The sequence below is a fragment of the Megachile rotundata genome, chromosome 1 (genome assembly GCF_050947335.1).
Source record: "Megachile rotundata isolate GNS110a chromosome 1, iyMegRotu1, whole genome shotgun sequence".
Lineage (NCBI taxonomy): Eukaryota > Metazoa > Arthropoda > Insecta > Hymenoptera > Megachilidae > Megachile > Megachile rotundata.
In genome coordinates this window covers 9,106,447-9,123,150 of record NC_134983.1, presented here as the reverse complement: position 1 = coordinate 9,123,150, position 16,704 = coordinate 9,106,447, and the positions used below count along the sequence as shown (strand labels likewise).

General features: G+C 40.3%; 2 protein-coding genes across 2 annotated transcripts; both read right to left on the bottom strand.

Annotated features, from left to right (window-relative positions):
* Positions 1 to 78: 78 nt before the first annotated feature.
* LOC100880027 (uncharacterized) lies at positions 79 to 5,570 on the bottom strand. The gene is made up of 3 exons (XM_012279234.2): positions 5,449 to 5,570; positions 1,902 to 1,998; positions 79 to 696 (listed from the first exon to the last, which is right to left on the bottom strand). The coding sequence occupies exons 1-3, from the start codon at positions 5,461 to 5,463 to the stop codon at positions 476 to 478; spliced, it is 333 nt and encodes a 110-aa protein (XP_012134624.1). The 5' UTR covers positions 5,464 to 5,570; the 3' UTR covers positions 79 to 475.
* A 2,165-nt stretch (positions 5,571 to 7,735) lies between these two features.
* Positions 7,736 to 14,953, bottom strand: LOC105661799 (uncharacterized). The gene is made up of 2 exons (XM_076540363.1): positions 9,566 to 14,953; positions 7,736 to 9,499 (listed from the first exon to the last, which is right to left on the bottom strand). Exons 1-2 carry the CDS (start codon positions 14,260 to 14,262, stop codon positions 8,104 to 8,106), a joined length of 6,093 nt encoding a protein of 2,030 aa, XP_076396478.1. The 5' UTR covers positions 14,263 to 14,953; the 3' UTR covers positions 7,736 to 8,103.
* Positions 14,954 to 16,704: the final 1,751 nt, after the last annotated feature.

The window sequence follows — 16,704 nt, the reverse complement described above, 5'->3', positions numbered from 1 at the left end:
AATTAACGCTTTTTGTCAACTTCATCAAATTTGCATTGTATTTCTTATTCATACTTCTGGTTTGTTAAACATTTGACATTCAGATTTTTCAAAGCTTTATTTCTCTGTCAAATCAAAATCCACACACGTATACAGATATTTTATTAAATTTTTGGAACATTCAAATATTCTTCGAGTATTATACTTTTAAGTATTATATGGTACTCAAGTACTTTTGCTGCTTTTAAGTATTACACAATTTAAATATTTTAATCATAAAATAATGACGTAAATTCATAAAATAATAATGATGTAAAATAAATAACTCTACAACGTTTTTTCTAGCTTTAATGACGCTAATGAATTTTCTAAACGCATACACATACATACATACTGCGACAAAAGACGTAATGAAATGGAAACTTGTCGTACATAAACTTCGCTGAAATTTTTGTACTTTGATTTTAATGCCTTAATATCCGGTGACTAATTACGTTCAATATCGTATTTGTCCGAGAGAGCCAACGACACTTGGAACATTATAAATTCGCACGGTTTGTGGTTGTACTCCTACTAATCTCGCGGATCCGAAATTAGGGTTGCCAGCGAGTGGTTGAACGCCTCTGAAAGCGTTCAGTTGTTGAGCTTGAATTTGTTGCCTCATAAATCCTGGATACTTTGCTACCATGCCTGTCACGCTTCCGTATGGGATACCACCTGAAATTAGGAGTGTAATTAGTGGACAAGTATTAGAAAATTTGACGGAGAAAAAGGGGTTTTGAGAATTAGAAATTTAAGTTGTTGGAGATTTAGAAATTTGAAAATTTGGGGAATTGAAAATTTAGGAATATGAAGATGTGAGGAATTGGAGATGTGGGAAATTGGGGATTTGAGAAATTAGGGTGGTGAGAATTTGGGGATTTGAGAAATTAGGGGTTTGGGAATCTGGGGATGTGAGAATTTGGGGACTTGAGAAATTAGGGGTTTGGGAATCTGGGGATGTGAGAATTTGGGGATTTGAGATATTAGGGATTTGGGAATCTAGGGATGTGATAATTTAGGGATTTGAGAAATTAGGGGTTTGGGAATCTGGGGATGTGAGAATTTGGGGATTTGAGAAATTAAGGGTTTGGGAATCTGGGGATGTGAGAATTTGGGGATTTGAGAAATCAGGGGTTTGGGAATCTGGGGATGTGAGAATTTGGGGACTTGAGAAATTAGGGGTTTGGGAATCTGGGGATGTGAGAATTTGGGGATTTGAGATATTAGGGATTTGGGAATCTAGGGATGTGATAATTTAGGGATTTGAGAAATTAGGGGTTTGGGAATCTGGGGATGTGAGAATTTGGAAATATGAGAATTTGGGAATATGAGAATTTGGGAATACGAGAATTTGGGGATATGAGAATTTGGGAATGTAAGAATTTTGGGATGTAATAATTGGGGGATATGATAATTTGGAGATGTGGGGATTTGGGGATATGGAAGTTTGGGAATTTGAAAATTTAGGGAATTAAGAATTTACGAATTTGAGGTCGTAGACATTCCATGGGCGTGGAAATGTGGGTATGTAGGAAATGGGGGACGTAAGAAATTGGGGATGTGAGAATTTTAAGCTGCAGTAATTTATAAATTTGAAAATTTGTGAATTTAGAAAATTTCAAAATCCCTAAACTTGATGGAATAAAACACTTGGAAAGTTCAAAATCGTTGAAATAATCTGATACGTAATAGTGTCGTCCTCTGTGTTAACTCGTTCAAGTATGAAATATCAATACATCTTTTTATACCAACCGAATTAAATTTTAGTTTATATACAAATAATAATCAAATACAGTCTTATCTATGTCTTGCAAAGATACTAACTTAAGATTTATGTATAAATCGTGCATTACAAAAGCTATGTAAGAAACCTAACTTACCATACGCCAATCCGTTCACCATTTCCACGATTCCTGCACTGTCTGGAGCGACTGTCGGTAACTTGATCAAACCAAGTACAATAATCAGCAAAGCAGGCTGTAAATAATTAATTATTAATACCGGAACTGTTACTAATTCGCACCGTTTCACAACTCTTCTATGTTTGTGCAGATTCATGTAAATTATGCATCATACTAAAACAAATCATACTTCACACTCAGAATTACCGTATATCGTGACAATTAGTAACATTATGTATAATTGTTTATTGATTAACATCTGTGCAAGTGACTTTCGTGCAAATTCAAACAACACAGAATATTATATGCAAGCAATTACACAAATTGAAAATCGTTATTAGAAAGTGAGTCGTTATTTACATACATTGGCGTAACTATCGAGTTACGGTCCCAATGTGGACCTGGACCTCGTTAGAATGCAGACTAGTCTCGTTATTAAATATGGCAATATAAAGAGTGGGAATACGCGATGATCTCTCGTTTGGGATTCGTGACTACTTAATACACATTGATGCGTTGCGATATAATACGTGAAAGTTTAACGGAAGGTAACTGAATCCTGGCAATATAACGCGTGGCAATATAACGAGTGGTGATATAACACGTGGGAATGTGGTTCGTGGAGGAATATAACGCGTGACGATACAACGCGTGGAGAATTTTGACTCAAAGCGATATAGTGCGTGGCGATATAATGCGTGGAAATATGGAGCGTAGAAGAATATAATGCGTGCCGATCTCCTTTGTGGAAATTTAATGCGTAGTAATCTAATACATGGAAATCTAAGGCTTGGCGATTTAACGCGTGGTGATATAACACGTGGCGAATCTAACACGTGGTGATATAACGCGTGGCAATTCTAACACGTGGTAATATAACGCGTGACAATTCTAACACGTGGCAATTCTAACGTGTGGCAATTCTAAGGCGTGGTAATATAACGAGTGGTGATATGGCCCGTGAGAATGTGCTTCGTGGAGAAATTTAACGCGTGACGATACAAAGCGTGGAGAATTATGACTATAATGCGTGGAAATATGGCGCGTAGAGGAATATAACGCGTGGCGATCTCACTTGGGGATGTTTAATGCGTAGTAATCTAATACATGGAAATCTAACGCTTGGCGATTTAACGCGTGGTGATATAACGCGTGACAATTCTAACGCGTGACGATTCTAACGTGTGGCAATTCTAAGGCGTGGCAATATAATGAGTGGTGATATAACCCGTGAGAATGTGGTTCGTGGAGGAATATAACGCGTGACGATATAAAGCGTGGAGAATTATGATTCAAAGCGATATAGTGCGTGGCGATATAATGGGTGGAAATATGGAGCGTATGGGAATATAGCGCGGGGCGATCTCACTTGTCGAAATTCAATGCGTAGTAATCTAATACGTGGAAATCTAACGCTTGGCGATTTAATGCGTGGTGATATAACACGCGGTGATATAACGCGTGACAATTCTAACGCGTGGCGATTCTAACGTGTGGCAATTCTAAGGCGTGGCAATATAGTGCGTGGTGATGTGACGCGCGACGATTCTAACGCGTGGTGATATAACGCGCGGTAATTCTAAGGTGTGGCGATATATCGCGTGGCAATATAGCGCGTGGTGATATAACGCGTAGCGATTCTATCGTGTGGCAATTCTAGCACGTGACAATATATCGCGTGGTGTTATAACGCGGAGAAATCTAATGCGACAAACTCGAATGCACAGTGATTTAACGCGTGGTGATTCATCTCATGGTGATCTAACCCATAGTGATCTAACGTATGACTAAGCAACACATGGAAATTTAATACGAAAAATTGCAACGTGCGATGATTTAAACGTATGACGATCAGAAAGCAACTCCCCTCAAACAAAAATCCTAGTTACGCCAATGTTCACGCGCCAGTATTTGCCTCATTTCGCACAGTCCATACATAAATTTTATGAAATGTTAGATAAACTTGTTCGAAACGTTATCTATTACTCGCTAAGTGCCCTCACTTTCTCCAATATTCTATTTCCACCTCGCTAGAGGGACTAGTTCCGAGTGACCACAACACTTTCATCTGAATGCACAGCGAAAATGCTCTTATTTTGATATAATAAGTATGCAAGTTCGTTGCTCAAGAAATACCTACAAGTGAAACTCGAGTACGAAATCGAAGATCAAATGATACAGGAGCATAAGGTTACTCTTAGGCAATCCAAGGCTATTTTCATCATCGTCGTTGTTCGCTGGTTAGTTCAGAAAATATGATTACAAGCTGAAAATTTGAACGTTCCTTCCATCTTAGGAGTGGAGGAATTCCAATACGCGATAACGCGAGAGAACGATTACGCGAGTTTGCAGAATCGAAGCGGTAATTTCAGCGTATCCTCGGTGATTTTATTCAAGGAGAACGTAATTCTCAACATTCGATCAGGAAAGTTCATTGAACATGCTTCCAATGTTCTTAGAGCTGTGAAACATATGGACCTTCGAGGACGCAATCGCCTCTCACGGTGTTATTCACGTGATTCGTATTACGTTCGCGTTCTCGACTATTTTCACTTTTTGTTCTGGCGGTTCGTTTTATGAACTCCAAATTCTCACCTCAAGGACAATACATGTACACCTCCGACGATATGTACAACATATGTTATTTTAATCGGTACTATTAAAATAGTTTCAAATTATAAAATTCATCGAGGTTGATTCGAGGTTGCAAATTTTCTTCTCACGTGTACTAAACTTTGATATATGATGTACACATTCATATTAAAGATTATTTTTGCCCGTATTCAAATATAGCTTGTAAGATATACTCTTTGTCATAAGATATGAGTGTTTAGGTTATGGTACTTTTTAGTCATTAATATTTGATAAATATTTTATGAAGTTTGTCAACATAAGGATGTATATACTTATATTATGAACAGCTATCATTCATTAATATTCATTAAGAAAATAGAATTGAAGTACCTCCTGTATCCAATCAATTTAATCAACATTTCTATTGAATTTTTTAGATAATGTCATTTTATTATATTTCCTAAGTAATTCGATATAAATGTTAAATTAAATAAATATTTTTGACAAACAAATTTAAATGTTCATGTTTCATTACACTTTTCAACACCTCATTGTGATCATTCAATTACCTAACTGAACTTTAAATTAAATTTCATATAAATTCACCTAATGTGACATTTTGGCAAAATCAACTTGAATAATACATATTTTATAAAACTCAAAAAGTTCAGCATCAATTTTGCGTAGATAGAGAAATGAACGGAACATGATTTAACTCGATTAAGCAATACTTATAAAACACTTGGTTAAGTAACTTTTACGTTACAACAACATAATTCGATTTCACTTCACTGGATAAATAATACATGTTTCCTCGATTACGGTTCACCTTGACAGTAAATAACATAGCACACCGTTTACTTTTACGATAAGGTTTTGTAGTTATAAAATCACTACGAAGCTGATTACAATTAATTTCGACTCGAAACGAGCACAAGTAACGTAAACGTACCTTTAAAGGAAGCATATTGACCTTTTCGCAGCCGCGACGCGAGACCAGAAGGAAACTAAAGCATTAAACTAAAGATCGAATTATATACGGGGCTCGGCCTCGTGGTTGACCAATCGAGGCTTAGTATTCCCTTTCAGTATCGAGTGTTATTCATCGATACAGGATTTTATTAGAATGCAGTGCGTACCTAAACGCGGTATCGTCCACCTTAACCTTGGCGAACGCTAAGCTACCGTTCACATCGAATAAACGGAGTAAGGTTTTCGAATTTGGAAATTTAGAACTTTTTGGATTTTTGTGAGTAGGGATTTGGGGATTTGACGTTTCGATGTTTAGGAATTTTGGGATTTGGAATTGAGTGATTTGAGAATTTGGGGTTTGGAAGTTAAGGATTTTTAATTTGGGGACTTGAGAATTTGAGGGTTTGAGAATTTGAGGATTTGAAAATTTGGGGGTTTGAGAATTTGAGAATGTGGAATTTGGGGGGTTGAGAATTTGGGAATTTGGAATTCGGAGCATTCAGAATTTGGGGGGGTTGAGAATTTGGGAATTTGGAATTTGGAGGATTGAGAATTTGGGAATGTGGAATTTGGTGATGTGGAATTTGGGGAACGTGGAATTTGAGGAATGTGGAATTTTGGGGATTCAGAATTTGGGAATGTGGAATTTGTGGGGTTGCAAATTTGGGAATGTGGAATTTTGGGGATTGAGAATTTGGGAATGTGGAATTTGGGGGGTTGAGAATTTGGGAATGTGGAATTTGGGGGGTTGAGAATTTGGGAATTTGGAATTTAGGGGATTGAGAATTTGGGAATGTGAAATTTGGGGAATTTGGAATTTGAGAATGTCGAATTTGGGGAATGTGGAATTCGGGAATATGAAATTTGGGAAATGTGGAATTCGAGATTTTGGGAAATTGAAAATTAGGCAATAATAATGTCTCTTTGAAATTGACAAAAACATACCTAAAGCAAAATTACTACCAGCCAATTAAAATTACCGACAAAAATCATTAAAATGCAGAACTTCAATAGCAATCCCTAACACGTAACATTATAACAAATTACCGAGTAAAAGTTGGTAAAAAACGAAGCAGCGATATTCATATATGAATATTCAGAAGTAACTTAATATCAATTAATATCCGTGCACACAATTACCCTATTTCACATTTCTGATCATCAAGCTCAGGCTGATGATTAATTAATTTTATCTATATAATTTTCTAACCGCGATGGTATTCAGACCATGAACCACGTAAGTGCATCTAGCTAAATAAAAACAATTATTCCTTAACTATGGGGTAATTGGTATAACAGTACTGCAATATCACGCATCATTATCCCTTGACGACATAATACGACGTTAGTTATAATGTATCTAAAGAGAGAAATAATCGATGATTGGTTCGCAATGACAAAATAATCATTGACAAACTACTGCAAGCTAAATCCAACGGGGATATTGTGACACACAACTGGATTTAAATTAGATCAAGGATATCCAGCTGACGAAAGCCATTGAGCAACAATAGTAATTTAGAGACTTTATAGATATTGATTAAGTTGAGAAGCAAGATTTAGAGATGCAGAGAGGTAGGGATTCGGGAATTTAGGGACTGAGGATTTAGGGATTGGGGATTTAGGGATTGGGGATTTAGGGATTGGGGATTTAGGGAGTGGGGATTTAGGGATTGGGGATTTAGGGACTTAGGGATTTAGGGATTTAGAGATTTGGGGATATAGGGATTTAGGGATATAGAAGTTTGGGGATATAGGGATTTGGGAGTGTAGGGATTTGGGGACGTAGAGATTTTGAAGTGCAGGGATTTGGGGAGTGAAAATTTGGGGATGTAGGGATTTGAAATATTGGAATTTGGGTATGTAGGGATTTGAAATATTGGAATTTGGGAATGTAGGGATTTGAAATATTGGAATTTGGGGATGTAGGGATTTAAAATATTGGAATTTGGGAATGTAGGGATTTGAAATATTGGAATTTGGGGACGTAAAGATTGGGGAGTGTATGTATTTGAGAACGTAAAGATTTGGGAGTGTAGAAATTTGGAAAATATAGGGATTTGAGAACGTAGAAATTTGTAATATAGGAACTTGACAGCATAGAAATTCAGAACACATCGTTTCAGAAACCTAGTGATCGTTAATAATAGTTTTAGTATCTTTTGTGATAGTTTTAGGAATCTAGTGACACAGGAATATAGCAATTTTATCCTTATGAGAATTACAAATTTTTAAATCTCCTATATATATTAAAAAAAGGAACCAAATATGATGACCTATTTATCTTTATTGAAAATAATTCACTGTATATACAACACAAATAACAGATAAACAACCATAACAAATATATAATGTTACGTAACTAAAAATCTGTGAAACATTTTAATGGTAAAATAATAGTCAATAGTAAAACAGTAGAGTAACAAAATAGTCAAATAAAATAATTTAATAGTAAATCAGTAAATCTATCCGAAATTCGAAATCAGCCTAAATTGAATGATTCAGAAAAAGGCGATTTGTACAAACACCCGGTTAGAGTACTCCATAAAATTTGTACTTTAACCAACTTTCAATTTTCCTTTCCTCTCAATTTTCGATCGTCATGCAATAAGATAAAAGTAAAAAGAACTCATCGTTAGAAATTGTAGTTCTCCGATATCCAGGAAACGGAAGAGACGACTTCTCTGGATTCTTGTTCAGATAATTGTACCGCTCTGTTCGGTGCAGTACCTGCATCTATTTTCAAAGCACTTTCAAATTCCTCGTCCGAAATATCCTCCGATTTATCAAAATCGCTCAACAGCTCTATTCTGTCATCCTTAAAATCGAATTTCTTGTCATCGTCATCCGAAGAAAACTTCTGATTCAATTTACTAATTTCATCAACAGTCTTCGAATCCTTATCAGACTTTTTATTCTCTAAATTATTCTTCTGCTCCTCGTTATTTTTATCGAATGATTTCACCTTGTCTGAATTTTCCGATACCTGTCTAGTTTCGTCCTTCGTTTGATCGGGTATTTCGTTCGTTGGATTCTTTCCGCCATTCTGTCCACTCTCCGCCTTAGATCGATTCGTGCTGCTCTTCGAAACCTCTGTCACATTGTTGACACCATTGTTCGACTGATTCATGGTTCTACCGGCAGTTCTCTTCGAATCCTTGACTGATTTCTGATTTCTCCTTCGAGCCACCCTGGACGCTGAAGTCGTGCTCGCCGTAGAAGCGGAGGTGATCGTAGAAGGCGTAGTTAACCCAGATTTCTGTCTCCGACGAGTTCGATTAGAATCGTCACCGGATCTTATTACGGTCTCTGCGTTAGAAATCGAGTTCTTCGCTGGTCTTCGTCTTTTCTTATTCGAACGCTCCGTAGAATTCCTGCTTTCTCCGACACTCTTCAGCACCGTTATTTCAGAATCCTTCGAATTCTTTATCGATTCGCTGGAATTTCTGCCTTCGACATCGCTAGAATTTCTCACCTTCTTCCTGTTCCTTGCAACGGGTTCCAAAGTGACGTCCTCAGGAACGATTCCTCTGGAGGTACCTCTTTCTTTATAAGAATCGCTTTCCGTGGAATTACCTTCTAAAGACTTCTCGATGGACCTCTTTATTTCGTCCAAACGTTTCGACTTTAAATTCTTCAGCTTCTTAATCGGCAGCTTAGTACTCTTCGCGTTATATTTACTGCTGTATTTCCGAATCGGTCGATATTCGCTGCTGCTTCCCAACGCATCGGAAATATTCTCTTCAGAAGCGTCTTTGCGGCTCCAGAAACGGTATTTTCCTCGAGGATAAATTCTACGCTGATGCAGAGACGTGTCTTCGACATCTTCATCGTCGAAGCTTCTCAATCCTTTACGCTTCTTCCTCTCCTCGCGTGCCAAACGTTCTCTCCTCTCCCAAGGATACTCGTATTCGCCAATCCTCCCGCGATTTCGTCTCCTCCTCCGTTCGTTTTCCTTGTCCCTGTACCACGGGAACACGTACTCTTTCTCTTCGCTCTCGTCAGCTTCCTCCGAGCTTCCTTTCGATATCCTGGAAAAAGAGAAAGGAGGATGAAAGAATGCAGGTTTGTTCACTCGAGGCCCGAGTTCCGCGTACTTTTCGTCTTCGTAATTCTCGGACGGCGAAGAGGGCCTGGATTCGTACTTGAAGAACGAACTGTGCTCTTCTGACTCGCTCTCCTTCGAATCGCTTTCCTCCGAGGACTCCGTAGTCGTCTGCACGTTCGTGTCTAGCTTCTCCGAGGACGCCTCGTTAGAATTGTGTTCGAAAGAAGCGTTCTCTTCTTCAAGTTTCTTGTCCCCGATGTTCGTGGAATCGGATTCGAATTTGAAATGATGAGAATTGTTCGGGGATAATACTTTCCTCAGCTCTTCCGAAGTGTCCGTGAATCCTGGAGAGTCTTTCTCCAAGAAGGATTTCAAATTGAATTCTGAAGAAGTCTCAGTGTGAGGTTTCTGCGTGGTTTCTTCACTTTCGTTCACGTTTTCGTAAACCGCGTAACCTTTGCTATTGTTAGACAACTTATTCGAACTCTGATCTTGCTCCTCGAGTTTCGTGGACGTGTTAAGGCTTTGGTCGCTGATTTCTTCCACAGGAAGCTGCTTGTTCAAATCTTTCGCAGGTTCTTTGTCGATTTGCTCGATGTACTCGTTCGGTAATGTCGCGGTAGAAATACTTGACTCTGTCCAGGTAATTTCAACTTCCGTTGTAGAAGGACGATTCAAAGGTTTTCTTCTTTTGATGTAATTGTACGTGGGCTCTCTTCTTCGTTTGTCCTCCCGCACTTCAGTCTCATTAAATTTCCCAAATCTCCCTTCTCCCTTCGGTTTCGAATACCTGATTCTATCTTTGATCGTGTAGACAATCTTCTGTGACTTCTTTTGTTCTTCATCTGCAGAACTTGAAACATTCTTTGGCACCTTGGACTTTCTCTTGATGTCACTGGTTTTAGAAGTTGTTGAATTTCTTCTACTGAGATCATCGTCAGCTGTGTCATTCTTAACAACCGAATTGTGTGTCTTAACAACAGTTCTGCTTAAATAATCAACTTCTTCATTGTCTTCGGAATCTGGAAACATTTTCTTCTCCAAGAAACTCGCGCCTTCATTTTCCTTGTCTCTCAAATCTCGTTTGTAAACACGAATCTTTTGCGGACGATTTCCTCTCAATCCATTCGATTTTCTCAAGTGTTGCACCCTGGTTCGATTTTTCTGCGGAATTCTTATCCTCTGATATCCATTCTGAGGTCGATATTTCGGGGGCACCATGCCTTCTATATTCCTATCCGTTTTATGCGGACGTTTTATATCCCCTGCCTCGTCCTTCTTACCATACCTGCTCGAATCTGTGGACACGTTCATTTTGACATCATCGACTCCATCGACGGTGACCTCATCCGAGGTCGGCAAAGTAGTTACTTCGTAAACTTGATACGAGTTCGCCATGTTTCTTATGGTACCCATCACATCTTCGTAAACTTGACTTTGGAAAGGCAAGTACATAGACCACACGTCGCTCGCAGAAGTCACGGGTCGTTTAACAACCTTCTGCGGTCTTCTGGAACCATTCGGGTACTTCACTCGAACTCCCTGCACCCTGTACACTCGAGGTCTCTTTCCTCTTCCCGTTCCAGGGTACGTTCTATAAACAACGCGCCTCGGTTTCTGAGACCTAATCGCGTTGGAACTCGGTTTGCGGGGTCGTCGATAGTTCTCCGGTTTCCTGGAGGACTTCTGAACAACATAATCATCGCTTTGCTTCGGGAACATCATGATTCTCGAAGCGAACCGTTTGGTGTCCAGCTCGGCAGGAGGGCTGGGATCTTCGACTTCTTTCTCCAGGAACAGTGGGTTGTCGAAGGGGTCGCTGTCAAAGTATTTCGCCTTGAAGCAATCCAGTTTATCTCCTAAGCCACGAAGACGAGGGAGATTCTCTTCTGGACCTCTCTCTGGAACTGGCTCCTCTTTTTCTGGCACCACCTTCAAAGTGGGCTCAACCTCCTCGCAGTGTTTGTACGCGTCCCTCGATCCGTAAAACTCCATACCACCGTACGTCTTCCTGGGTAATCTCCCAGGGTCAATGGCGTACTTCAACGCAGATGGTGTCGGTATTTTTTCACTGTTATAAAAAGGGTATTTCTGCAGGTCCACATTACCTTCAACGCTGGATTCAGTTTCGATGTCAGGTTGGTTCTCCTCAACTAGTTCCTCCACATAATCGAAATCCGGCACTTCAACTTCTACGTCACCCTGCGTATCTTCCTCTTCTTTCTGCCCGTTAAACCTAGCGTCGATTTCCTTCTGTATAACATCATTCGTCAAACGAGGCGCCTCGTTCAGAAGCTCTTCGTGGCTCTTCGATCCAGCGTTCGATTTCTCGTCATCGTTATACTTGAAGGATTCTAAATCGCCCTCAGTACGGATTTCTCTTTCGTCGACACGCCCCTCTTGTAACTCTCTTCCCTGGACCGATTTCTTCTCGCCGATTCGTTTTTCCGCCGACGTATCCGGAACGAGTGCTACTTGCAGACCGCTGTTTGCTTTCAGCTGCGAATTTCTCTCGACCGACGAATTTTTAGCTGCCTGTTCTATTTCGCCGCGATTCGTCGCGTCATTGTTTGCCGGACGCGAGCCTTTCACGTCCTCTCCGACCCCTTCGTTCGCCGATCTTCTTTCGCGCCTTTTTGCGCGGATTCCAGCGATCGATTCCATCGAGCTGGCCCGCCGGTACGGTCTCACAAGGTTTCTGGCTTGGTTAGACCCGTTTCCGGTTAGATAATCGATTGTTTCTTTCGCCCTGGCGAAGTCATCGATCAAAAACGGCGATGGAGGAAGCAGATCGAAAGCGGGCAACAGATTCCTGTTACGTGACGGTGGTCTTTGAACGATCTCTGGATGCGTCTGACGCGGACGATTCTTGCGAACCTGACGTGGTCTCTGATTGACGAACGTATTCTCTCTCGATCCGTGCGGTAAATAATTGTAATAATTATTCATATTCTGCAAAGGTTTCCTCTTCCTCGGATCGTCATTCAAATTCGGTGGTGAATAGTTCGGCTGCAGACTGTTTGGGTGACGATGGTTCGCTTTCTCGTTCTTCAGGTGCATCAGAACTTTCATATAGTTCTCGTGCATGGGAATACTCCTGGTCGTGCTTTCTACTCGTGTTTCTTTCGTCGATTTTTTGTTAAAATGTTCACTGGTCTTCTTTGGCTTTTGCCTGATGGCAATTTTGTAACGTGGCTTGCGATTCATCACTAAATTCAGTGACGGAGTGAATAGAGAACCGTCCATGTTGGACTCCTTGCTGTCTAGATTCCTCACGAAATTCGAAAACGGAATTCCTTGGTCGTTCATGATCTCGTCGTACGTTCCCAGATATTGCGCGTCCGTCGTTGTCGGTTCATTGGAAATAGGCTGCCACAATTCACTAATGTCAGTGTTCTTCGAACGCGATAATTGATTCTGATCGTTCTTGAATTCTGGGTCGACCAAAAATTCAGGATTCTTTGCATCGAAAACCGACGAGTCTATGGCCGGAAACAATGTCGTGGCTTCTTCTCCATAAAAAGAATATGGCGCAAGTGTGTTTCCTAAAGTTGAAGCTTGCAGATAGTTTGGATTCACAGTCGTCGAATCTATCGAGGTCGAAGATTGACTCGTTGGTTCACTCTGCTTCTTCTTGAAGTAATCCCAGAAGATTTGGCTGTAACTGACGGTCGTTGGATTCTCTTCAGCTTTCTGGACATTCACAACCGGCGAATTTTCGTGGGTCTCGTATTTGTACGGAGCAAAGTTTAGAGTCGTAGCTTCAATCGGTATCGTCGTAGCTTCCACACTTTCTCCGTCGATCTTCGATTTCTTCGACGGCCTCTTTCGTTTTCTAACTTTCTTCCCGCCATTTTCCTTCGAATCTCCGTCCTCATCCAGTTTACCGATCTCGAATCTTTTCTCTGTTTCTTCAGCCTCTCTTTCCAGATCATCCTGCAGCTGCTCTATTCCCTCTTCAACTACCACTTTCGGATACACTTTCTCGTTCCTCTCGTTCACAATATTGCTGGCAATTTTGTGATCCTCGTAATCTTCGTAGTCCTCAGGGTCAGTCTTACTCTGTTCAGCATCGTCTCCGACTTTTTTCCTGTCCTTCAAACGCTCCTGAACTTTCCGAGCGTATTCCTCTTCAAAATCTGCATCCCTGACGTGGCCACCGTGATCGTAAGCGGAATCTTCATAACCCTCTTCGGTGTAAACGGTATTCACCTTCGAGTTTCTCACTACTTCTCTCAGCCTTGCCGCGTTTTCCTTTTCCTCTTCAGACTCTGCGTACTCCAACGCTTTCCTTCGAGGCAGCCTCCTCACTGTGTGCGTCTTCCTCACCTGCGCGTACAATTTCGTGGGTACAAAGTCTAGAGGAACGTCACTGTTCTTCGGTGGTTTGGCCCATTCACCCGGACCGACGTACTTGGGCTTCGTCGACACATTTCCCGGCTCTTCGTGGTCGGAATACGGGATTACATGATCGGGAGGACCTTCTGGATCCTCCTCAGACTCCTCGTCATCCTCATCCTCCAAAGACCTCTGAACTTTATTATGGAACACAGTTTCCGAGGACTCGGGGTCTTCCTGCCTCGAAATCGGTTCTGGTCCCTCGACGATCGACTCATCTTTCGTGAAATTAAAAGGCGTTCTTTCTTCGTTTAGTTTGCTGGAGGTTCCTGAATACGGCGCATCCAGTATCAACTTCCCTCGGGATTCGAGAACCACCAGCAACAGGAGAAACAATGTTCGATTCATGTCGTCACTGTGATCTTGCCATCGCAATGCAGTTAAGTCAAATCACGAGATTCTTGTCCACTGACGAACTAGTCACAGTCATCGTGCCCGTTGACGTCTTCCGGACCGACCATTTCGCGAACACGTTCGGGCACTTTGCTGTTATCGTACTTTCACGGGACACGTTCCGCGATTTGTTCGGTGGCGCGGCAACGGTTACGTGAACGCTCAAAAAACTGACGATTGTTCTTTCATCGATCACGACGCGAGATTAGGGGTTCTCGATCGTGGACGGTTTTTCAATGAGAACGCGTCACTAGATGATTTCTAAACATTTTCGATCGAGGACTCGCATCGAACTGCTCGCGGCACGGTCCGTTTAGCCTAATTTATATTTTCCAGCGATCCGAAAGGAAGCCAGAGTAGGGTCTCAAACGACTCGAAGCGGCGTTGTTCACGGACCGTGCAGACCTGAACGTTCAACGGTTCTGTCACTCTCGATTGAGCCTAATCGACGGCTCGTTTCACTGGAAAGGGAATAAAAAAATCAGCCGATCGCACGGACCATTTTTTCTGCGCCACTTTCCGTGGATTTGGCAATTTTACCTGGGTTTTCACCACCTTTTTGGCATATGCTTTCCAAATATTTTTTGGACTCAGCAATAGGTGTGCATAATTGAAGAGTGAAAATTAAAAGAAGCATTTCATAAAATACCTTTTTACTCAACAACTTTTTATCGTTTATTGCCAAATTCGAGATCCATTTTATTTTTGTGTAATGAATTGTGAAAATGAAGAGAAGCTATTTCTTGAAGTACCTCTTTGCTTAAGAATTTTTTATTGTCTATTGTCAAAATCGAGATGTAATCCATTTTATTTTTGTGTAATGAATTCTGATGGTTGGACAGGCAATGTTCACTGATGCATTTATGTGACGAAATAATAGAACGAAAAATATGTTCAGCAACTCATTTCTTCGCCTGGTATTCCCGTTACATTGTTAATCGTAATGACTGTAATTTGGAGGCGGCGGACCTAGCAGCGCTATTATCTCGTAGCCGCCATTTTTATGGAGCTATTTAACCTTCAAAAAATATATTCGACCTACTTGCAGAAATCTTGACACAATCATCACACTCGTATACATAATGCTCAAATTATGAAAATTAATATAAATAGATATTAAGGTGATTTTATACAAAATGGCTTCTTCCACAAAATCATTGAAACAAATATTTTTTCATGAGAATGGGGAGATTCAATGAAGGAATTATCCTGCACTCATTCTCATGTTAACAAAAAGAAATGTTATAGAATACCTAACATTTTTAAATCTACCTACACATTTATTCTGCTTCAAAAGAATTCGATTACCCCAACGACTGAAATTTCCTAATCGGATAATGACAGTCAATATCCACCACTGAAGTTTTTCGATAACCACTCACACAGTGAACGATACAAAACGGTAATTACAGTAATGAATTTAAAACACCTGCAAATTCAACTTCAGCTAATTATCAAACGTTACAAGTCTCCATAAAATAGCAATCTTGTTTCTTGAGAAATATAACGTTTCCTCAAGCGACTCAAATTTCTCGAATCTGAGTATTTTCTTAAAGAGTATTTTAAAAAGAGTTTCAGCTGAAAATTACGGAAAAGCGATTGCGATCGGATCGCTGATGAACCACGAGGCTGTCGGCCATGAAAAAAACCAGGAATTCGATCAAACGTTTCGTTTCTAGAATTGGAAGTTCAGTAACGTTTTAGCCGAAGCCAGCGGAGCGAGAAAAACTGTGGCTCGGGCGACACGCTTCGCGGATCGACGCGGAAAGGCTCGGTGCAATCGCCTTCATAGAAACTTAGCGAGCGAAACAAACGATTTACAGGCGACTGAGTTGTTCGTTGCTCTTGACTGTGAAGAGCGGAGCTTCTCTGAAGATCTTTTGAAGCAACTCCAGGACGCTGTGAAGTTCATTGTGATCATGAACACCTGCGAAACAAGCCAATATTTCATGGCTGTTGCAAAACTTCTGGTGAAGCTGAGAGCGGTGAAAGAAATTGCTACTTCAGTATTGCCAAGAAGATTTGGCCTTGAACTTGGAGTGGAATGTCACGGACAATCGTCTTTAATTTTTGTATAATATTTTTTAACTGAATTTCTGTTGCAGAATTTCATTCTATAACTGTTGATTAGACAGCAGCTTCCATTTGTATGAATTGTAATATGAGCAATTTTAATGAAGTTTATGAAACTTGTTTAATTACATTAATTTTTATCAATTTTTGTAAAGAGAGAATTGACTGCGCATATTCATTGAATTACAGTTTTTATTTAAGTATAAATTGATGTAATGTTTATTCGCAAGGACCCATCAGCCTATCACGTTACTATTTATGTCAGCCTAAATGTCTATCAGCATATGAGGCTTTTCGGTACCATAGATTGAATTAAACATAATA

Bases quoted from the DNA above. Each gene is read 5' to 3' on its own strand.
- LOC100880027 (XM_012279234.2), bottom strand. The intron at 697-1,901 runs GTAAGTTAGGTT...TCCTAATTTCAG, and splicing joins GGTGAACGGATTGGCGTATG to GTGGTATCCCATACGGAAGC.
- LOC105661799 (XM_076540363.1), bottom strand. From the start codon at position 14,262: ATGAATCGAACATTGTTTCTCCTGTTGCTGGTGGTTCTCGAATCCCGA. The intron at 9,500-9,565 runs GTACGCGGAACT...CTCTTTTTCCAG, and splicing joins GAGAATTACGAAGACGAAAA to GATATCGAAAGGAAGCTCGG.